The sequence below is a fragment of the Sinocyclocheilus anshuiensis genome, unplaced genomic scaffold, assembly GCF_001515605.1.
Source record: "Sinocyclocheilus anshuiensis isolate Anshui unplaced genomic scaffold, SAMN03320099.WGS_v1.1 scaffold655, whole genome shotgun sequence".
Classification (NCBI taxonomy): Eukaryota; Metazoa; Chordata; class Actinopteri; order Cypriniformes; family Cyprinidae; genus Sinocyclocheilus; species Sinocyclocheilus anshuiensis.
Window position 1 is genome coordinate 656542 of NW_015548221.1, and position 9228 is coordinate 665769.

Genomic DNA, 9228 nt, shown 5'->3' on the forward strand with positions numbered 1-9228 from the left:
AGTCTTAACTTTTATAAAGAATATCTCTTTGGGTTTGAGACTTTAGTCTTTGCAACTTTAGGGATCTTATGTTTTCACGAACAGCTTGTCACACTCCAGAGAGAAAGGAAAGCTTGAAATCACATCATATGACCCCTTTAAAATAAAGTGTGACTGAAATGCTTTGCAAACCTTTAATGCAGCCATTTTCAACTGTTGCTTGTTTTAGGGAGTTTTTGTCTTTAGTCTCCTCTTCAGTTGGTGAAATGCATGTTTGATTGGATTTAAATCTGCAGATTGACTTGGCCAATCCATTTCTTTGCCCTGATAAACTCCTTGACTGAATTGGCAGTGTGTTTTGGGTCAATGTCCTGTTGCAATTTGATGCACCTCCCAATGTGTCTGGTGGGATTTTGAACATTTGTAGCCAAGATGCTTTTGTACACTTCTGCATTCATTCTGCTCTGCCACCATAATTCGTTAAAGGGGTCATATGATGCGATTTCAATTTTTCCTTTCTCTTTGGAGTGTTACAAGCTCTTGGTGCATAAAGAAGATCTGTAAAGTTGCAAAGACATAACTTGAACATAAACACATTTCATTACACCAAAGACACAAAATAATGTTCTTTTTAGCAGCATCATATGACCCCTTTAAGTGAACCTGTTCCAGAGACAGCAATGCATGGCACTACCTCCACTATGCTTTACAGATGAGGTTTTATGCTTAGGTTTGCATTTCCAGTTCCTTTTTTCCTCCAAACTTTTGCTACTTTGATAAAATGTAATCTTTGACTTATATATAAATTCATAAAACTGTTCCAAAAACTTGACTGGCTCACATTTTTTGCAGTTTCTAATCTGGCCCTTCTATTTTTGGTGCTGATCAGAGGTTTGCATCTTACTATGTGAACAGTAGATTGAGGCCATCACCCCAGCTTTTTGGAGGTTGTTGGTGATTTTAATGACACTTATTTTAGGGTTCTTTTTCACAGCTCTTGTTATTTGTCTGTCATCAGCTGTAATGACAAGGCAACCTTGTTATTGTCGATTGCTGAAGTCACCAGTGGTTTCTTTCTTTTTCAAGACATTCCAAACTGTTGATTTGACAGTACGTTTGTTCTATAGCTCTGAGTTCCTCTTTTCTTTTATCATCCAAATTTCTTGCTTTTCTCTCACAGCCAGCACCCTTTTTCCTCATATTCATCTAGAGATGTCTTGACTCCACATCAAGCAGACCAGTTTTGACTTTACGGTTCCTCAGTTTAATGTTCCTTTGGCATGTTCCCACCAGACATGAAAAATACACTACTTTCATGATCTAGTCATGAAATATGTACAGTTGTGATTGGAATTATTATTTTGTGAATTAAAATTCACAAAAAATCTAACCATTCATTGTAGTAAAACAATTGAAAATGGGGTAAAAATCGCATTATGATATAAATGTTTTCTTCATTGACCACAATTATTGCCTCCTTTTTATTTAGTACTTTTTGCAACCTTCATTTGCCAAAATAACAGCTCTGAATCTTCTGCTATAATGACTGATGAGGTTGGAGAACACATGGCAAGAGAGCAGAGACCTTTCTTCCATACAGATCTCTCCAGAGAAGGTTGATTTTGATGTTTGTTTTGGATCATTGTCCTGATGGAAGATCCAACCACAGCCCGTAATGTGATTTATTTGATTTTATGTGAATTTTTTAAAATCTGTTGGTATTTGTTAGAATCTATGATGCCATCTATCTGAACAGGATGTTCTTTAGCTATTTTCTTACAGCCACTTTCTATTTTGAAGCTCAACAATCTTTTGCTGCACTTCAGAGCTATATTCTTTGGTTTTTCTCATTGTGATGAATGATTAAGGGAATTTGGCCTTTGTGTTTCTCATATTTATACTCCTGTGAAACAGGAAGTCATTGCTGAACAATTTCATGATCTTAGTCACCTTGTGCTAAAAGATGTAAATATTAATGGGAAAATACTTAAGAATTTCTAGGCGTGCTAATAATTGTGGCCAACGTGTATTGGAGAAAAACATTTATTTTATAATGTGATGTTTTTTTGTTTTTTTTGAGTGAAAGTTCGAAAAGATAAGCAATGTGGGTTTGTTTTCACAGCCGCCTTTGCTCATATTTACCAAAGGGGGCTAATAAGTCTGACCACAACTGTATGTAAAGCAGTTGTGCTGAATGTTTAATCATGTTTTATATGTTTGAAACAGTGTTGGAATTCAATGGAGAGATGCCTGCTGTCAAGAAGCTAAACTCAAATGGAGATGAAAATATGACGCCTTACGAAATGAACCTCAAAGATAAAAGGTGTGTATGTATAGAGGGAGACAAGGATGTACCCGTAACAGCTGTGTGTATTCATTTGCTCATATCAGATTAGACTACTAATGCTTTCATACACATCTAATGCTTTCTTGCACATCTTTCATGATCTCAATCACCTCAGCTTGGATATGAGGATAAATAAATGCAATATGTCAGTAATTCATACTCGGTTCTGAGTGCATTTTCATAATATTGCCTCTATCACTAGAGTCAGATCAGATTAGTGGTCAAAGGAGCGATGAAGGATATTAAACAAAAAGATTTCCAATCCCCCCACACCCATGTCTCAAACCAGTGCCGTATAAAAGCGTCCTGTATACACGAGCAGGAGTAATGATATATGAAATGCCTTTATACTGAATAAAACAAACTTAACACAGATTAATATTACTGTTTCTTAACAAGCATTGATATATTTGTACATTTAATATGATATTTTAGTGAATGTACGGCTCTCTCTCCCACCTTCAATACCATGACTGAGGTGCCCTTGAGCAAGGCACCGAACCCCCAACTGCTCCCCGGGCACCGCAGCAAAAAATGGATATATATTTATTTAAATATTAGGTTTGTTTGATATATATTTATATATATCAAATAAATTTCAGTAATTTTTTTATGCATTTTGTTGTATGGCAGATTTGTCCATAAAATTATTTTTATATTTTGCACTTAAAAGTACTTGAATTGAATTCCATTAAACATACTCTGGTGTGACAATTAGCCTCATAACACTGTGTTTGCCTTTCAGGTATCAAGATGATTTCCGCCCACTTGTGGAGGGCTGCAGCTGCTACTGCTGTAAAAAGCATATGAGAGCGTATGTTCATCATTTACTGGTGACCAACGAGCTGCTCGGTGGTGTTTTACTCATGCTACACAACATGGCGCATTACCTTGGCTTCTTCAAAGCGCTCCGGGAGGCAATAACCAGCGACCGTCTGCAGGACTTTAAAAATAGAGTCCTCCATTGCAGAGAAGGTGATTGAAATGATTGAAGGACTTAAGGAAAAAACAACGAACAAAAGAACACCTACATCAGAGCATACTTACGGCTTTGATTTCAGAGTATGTGTTTCGTGAATATAAAGTTGGATTCTGATGCATGTGCTCTTGCCATGCAAAATATCAGACAAAAAGTGGTAAAGTGAGTGACACAGCAAACCTTTTAAGATTCGCATGGCTCATTTCAGAGTTCGCTTATGGATTTTAAATTTGTCGTCTGCTCTGTCAAAGAACAGTTTCACTTAGACGGAGCAATGTTGAAATTACCTTTTTAAAGAGCAGCACTTGCTCAGATTCTCTCTAAAGCCCTGAAAAGTTACCACCTGCTGTTTTATTCAGCACATTTTTTCAGACGAGTTAGATTTATTATTGGAAAGTGCTGCATTTTTTTATTTCTTTCTTACAATAATGGTATTGAATAATATTTATTATTGCACATTATTATTATTGTATACACTTGTACACTTGTGATGTTGTTTAGATTAAATTAACATTTTAAGTTTAACATTAAGTTTTAGACATTTTTTCTTTAAACCACAATGCAAATCTAGCTTTTTGACTTAATTGTATCGATTTTTTTTCTGATCTTCACATTCCTATTCATATAATTTTTTTTTTTAATTTTACAATAAATGCACAGCTATAAACCTTTTAGCTTTGACTATATTCACAATACGGCACCTTTATAGTACCTTTTGCCTTTATATAAATTGAGTGTTAAATCTGTGTGTATTGTAGCACAGATAAAGTGTTGTAGTGACCGGTCAGCTTCCAGGGCCATAACTATTTTCATTGTTTTATGACATTTATAATTAAGGATGCATGAGTGAAATTGACAGTGTGTACTGTAACATATATTCATTTGGTAGTTTTTATTCAGTGCAGTCTACAAAAGGAATGCTACAGTGCAAGCAGTTCATAAGGAGATAAGTGCAGCAATACAAAGTTTCAAAGTTGGCCATGTATCAGCTAGTACTGAAATATAGGTGTAAAAGAGTCAAGTACGTGATATTCTTTTAAATACTTAAGTAAGGGAAAGTGTGTTGTAGTGGGAGTGTTTTAAAGCGTAGAAGTGAGAAAGCCTGGGTTAGGTGCAAGCTGCAGAAATTGGAAATCAAAGAGGGAATCAATGAAAGATGGCCTGAAATTGTTTGCAGTGTTGTTATTTAGGTAAAGTTTTGTTTTCCAATAGTCCTTTGTTTCTCCAAAAGACTGAGATCACGTTTTTTTTATTTATTTACACTATACTGGCCAAAAGTTTGGAATAATTCAGCTATTTTATTGTTTTTGAAAGACGTCTATGCTCACCAAGGCTGCATTTATTTGATCAGAAATACACTAAAAACAGTAATATTTTGAAATATTATTACAATTTAAAATAACTTATCTATTTTATTATATTTTAATATGTAATTTTTCCTGTGACAGAAAAGCAGAATTTTCAGCAGCCAACTTAAATGTCACATGATCCTTCAAAAATCGTTCTAATATGCTGATTTGGTGCTCAAGAAAAATTATTATTATTATTATTATCACAGTTGCTTAATGTTTATGTGGAAATTGTGATACACAATCAAAATTCAACTCATCAAAACTGACAGTAAAGACATTTATAATGTTATAAAATATTTCTATTTCAAATGCTGTTCTTTTGAACTTTGTTCATCAAAGCATCCTGAAAAGAGGGAGGAGACGAATTGTTGAATAAAGTTTTTTTGTTGTTGTTGTTTTTTTCCGTACAAAAAGTATTCTCGTAGCTTCGTAAAATTACGGTTGAACCCCTGATGTCACATGGATTATTTTACAGATCTCCTTGCTACGTTTCTGGACTTGGGAACATTTCAGTTGTATTGCTGTCTATGCAGGGTCAGACAGCTCTCAGATTCCATCAAAAATATCTTAATTTGTGTTCCAAAGATGAACGATGGTCTTGCGGGTTTGAAACGACATGAGGGTGAGTAATTAATGACAGTATTTTCATTTTTGGGTGAACTAACCCTTTAATATTAATTTTTGAAAGTCTTTATAATGTTTACCTACATTTTCAGTGTGATCCCAGCTTTTTGAACCTCACTGTGTATGTGGGGAATTCTGTGTTAACTCAGGTGTGTATGCTCGTGTGACAGCAAGTAGCATTTCCATTTAAAAGCTGCAGAGCAACTTTCCCAGCAGGTGAGTTCCTCCCCACGTTTTAGCCAATTACCTTTTCCGAAGAGCCAGGAGAGCTCATTAAAAAGAAAGGTTTGAACTGCTAGTCCCTGCACTTGATTTTGACTTCACTTTTATCCCAAATCAGCTTCCACTCATCACAAGGGCTTTATCTCCGTAACTCTTGAGGGTTCGATTCAAAAGTCAGTTACGAAAATGTTTAATGTGTTGTTTTTTCTAATCAATAACGGTGGAAATGTTCAAGGAAAACTATGGCCAAGGCTTTGAAATTTACTTTCAATAATAGAGAAGTATTCACTGGAGAAAAAGTGTGATAACTAGCCCCAGTCCTTTGACTTTTTGCCTCTTCTCTGATGAACCTTGTCTACTTGTACCTTTTGATATTTTATTTAATATATATATTTTTTATATATATATGTAATTTTGTGACCCACTTACTACAGGAATGTTTGAAATGACTTTGAAAAACTGTACTTGAGAAACCCTACACAATTTCTTTTTAGATTTGCAATGGATTTTCTATGGCTTTGTTGCGACCCAAGTTTATATTTCCTGAAAAATGTTGCCCTTTTAAGGGTCATTCAAGTATGGACAATGTATAAATGAAGAGGGGGTGAGAGTATATGTGATAACACTTTATACTTAACACACTATAATAATACATTATAAGGGTATTCTTAAGGCATTATAATGAATGCATAATACATTATTTAAAAAAAAAAATGTGTTATATCATATAAATAATCATAACAATTATAATACATTATAATGCTTACGCATTTGTGGTTATAACTTTTAAGATTATGATTATTTATAACACAATGAACACCATATTAAATCTACTTTTACATTTATAATGGACTATATATCTTGACATTGTTTATTTAAGATCTGCACAGTATCTTACTACATCTTGTAAGTGGTTAGGTGTGATCTGATCTTATGGCTGTTTGAGAGAAAAAATTATTATTATTATTACTATTCTTATAAGTGGTCTTTGATTGCTTTAAGTAGCATAAAAAAGATGGCAAGATATGAGACTTATAACACATAACTATGAGAAATATAATCCATTGTAACTTAAGTGGATGCAACATGTTCACTGTGTGTTATAAATCATCATAGCCTACTCTTAAAAGCTATAACCACAAATAAGTAAATATTATAAAACATTAAAACTGTTCTTATGAATAATCATAAGATTATATAGCATATTATACGTTTTTTTATAATGCATTATTCATTCATTATAATGCCTTAAGAATACGCTTATAATGTATTATAAATATGGGTTTCATAGAAAGTGTTACCTTAGTTTCTTTCCAGAGAAGTCTCAACGTATTGAATTTCCCTGTGCATCTTGCCTACTTGATTTTTCAAGTATCAGTGATCTGTTGCGATGTTGAAATAGATTACGCCTTAATATATAATCTTGCTCTGTGCTGTATAATATGAATTTTTATTTTAGTTGAATGTCAGTTGTGCTCCTTGTCAGATTCTCTTCAAAAGCAAAGACGTGATTATGGAGTAAAACTGAAGGGTTATTCTTGTGGGAAAACTTGACCTTTCGGTTTTCTTAAAAGCTCGGTTAAGTGCAAATTCTGTCTTTTTGCTCTCCACATGTCTTGTTTCTTGAATGATATATGAAGGCTTATGATGTTACATTTATTTGTCAAATTGACGGCGCAGAGAAGATTCAGTTATTCTAAATCAAATAGAGACTAAGTTCTCCCTTCACTGCATATGGTCTCGAAGTCAGTCTCCTCTTATTGTGAGTGGTTTCAGAGGGAATTCAATTCTAAATGTATATATTTAAGGGTTTGATTGAATTATTGAAGAGGTTAGAGCACCGTAGCATTGGGATTTTAGGATGAAAAGATCCCATGGCTTCTCACATTCCTTTACTGAATTTCATTAGAAAAGTTTAAGAGAGAGCCTGTTTCTTCACCTGGTCAAGCGTCTCTTTCTGAGTACACCCAGATAAAAGGGAGCTTTTGAAAACTCATATTATTCATATGAGATAATACAGCTGGTTATTCACAAAAATACCACTTCTATTTTGTAATAATGACCAGCTGTCTGTACATTATCTTTCTACCCATCAAAAATTAAATAGGAAGGCTACTTGATTTGAGATAATATTATTTTATAATTTAACCAATGTATTATTTTAAACCGAAAAAAATAAATATAAACAAATTATTGTTTTTACATAAACAAATGGACAGCTCTAAACTCAATTGTGCATTTCCTTTATCTCAAACGGTGTCAGAGTTGAATTAAAGTGGGTACAGTATATAAAACTTATGAAAAATATGGTTTCAGTACTGTATATAAAAACAATAAAGGCATAATCTGGAAAACCAAGCCTTGTGCATTATAGGGAATAATATTTTGAATATTTTACAGTTGTTTTGATACCTTTATCTCAAACGGTGTCAGAGTTGAATTAAAGTGGGTACAGTATATAAAACATGAGAAATATGGATTCAGTACTGTATATAAAAATAATAAAGACACAATCTGAAAAACCAAGCCTTGTGCATTATAGGGAATAATATTTTGAATATTTTATAGTTGGTTTGATACCTTTAGATCAAATGGTGTTGTCGTTTAATGGATTTATATTATTGCATACATTAAAAGTTGTCAAATTATTCTAAAACACACAAAATGGTAATTCCAAAAACGGAGCTTTGTGCAATAACAGGGATGTTTTTCCACACATTTTAGTATTGGTTTTATATTATAATGTCACGTATTGTTTAATTAATTTAAATGGTTAATTTTTTACATTTTTTTCCTAGAAATTAAGCCTTGTGCAACGTAAAGGGCATATGTTTATGTCTATCTGAGTTAGTTTGGGCTCAAAACATAACAGCCGCAAAGAGTTTAACTGGCAAAAAAAAACCTAATGTCTAATGAATGTCAAACATCAAACTGACTTTACCGCCGTGGAATAATGTTTGACCGCTGGATGCCGCAAATCAAGTATTCAGGGAAGTGTTACAGAGGTACTGTTCCACTTTTGCTTGTCTTACTTTTTTTGTTTTGTTTCTAGACTGGAAGGTTAGGGGCAGTTGAGGTAAAGGTCATTGTTGTCTGCTGTGCTCGTAAGGTGTGCAGCTGAATAGGTCAAACAGGAACGACCTTCTCTCAATCCATCATCTATCTGTTAACTTTATTTAGTGCGAATCGATTTATCTGTATCAGGCCGTAAGTTTTCAGGCCATTCCCTTTGATTAAATGATAACAGGTGCTGGACGCTGAACTTCCACAGGTGACAAATGTGTCTCGTGTTCTTTGGAGAGTCTAATAGAGTTGTTGAGCACCATGGCTATCAGACTCAGATGAAATCATGACCTCACCTTGGAAATCATTTTGGTGATGTTCTGATCTTGTTTTGCTCTGAGAATGTATACAAGCATGACATAAATAAAAATTGTAGTCTTCAGCTGGTCTGGTTGGCAGTGAGGTCTGTTGAGGTCCTCAGGTAAATTATTTTGTGAGTTTTCTAAAACTTTAAGTCAAAGTAAGACCTAGCGCCAGATTACATCTCTTAGAGATGTATAAAATTCACCTAGTTCACCTAAAGGACCGTTTTAGTTTTGGAAAGACATACTGCTGTCACAAAGGTGAAGTATTCTCATAAAGCAGTCCCCCCCCCCCCCCCCCCCCCCCCCCCCCCCCCCCCCCCCCCCCCCCCCCCCCCCCCCCCCCCCCCCCCCCCCCCC

The 9228-nt window shown here is 34.5% G+C and overlaps 1 protein-coding gene across 3 annotated transcripts in view; it reads left to right on the forward strand.

Annotated features, from left to right (window-relative positions):
* The window catches only part of qtrt2 (queuine tRNA-ribosyltransferase accessory subunit 2), a 17669-nt gene extending 13790 nt beyond the window's left edge, over positions 1-3879 (forward strand). For 2 of the 3 annotated variants that reach the window (XM_016441243.1, XM_016441242.1), the window contains exons 8-9: positions 2206-2302; positions 3072-3879. In XM_016441243.1, the coding sequence (XP_016296729.1) occupies positions 2206-2302; positions 3072-3309 (335 nt within the window). In that variant the 3' untranslated portion in view covers positions 3310-3879. The remainder of the gene's footprint in view (positions 1-2205; positions 2303-3071) is intronic. The other variant, XM_016441241.1, reaches the window with a different exon arrangement.
* The last annotated feature ends 5349 nt before the right edge of the window (positions 3880-9228 follow it).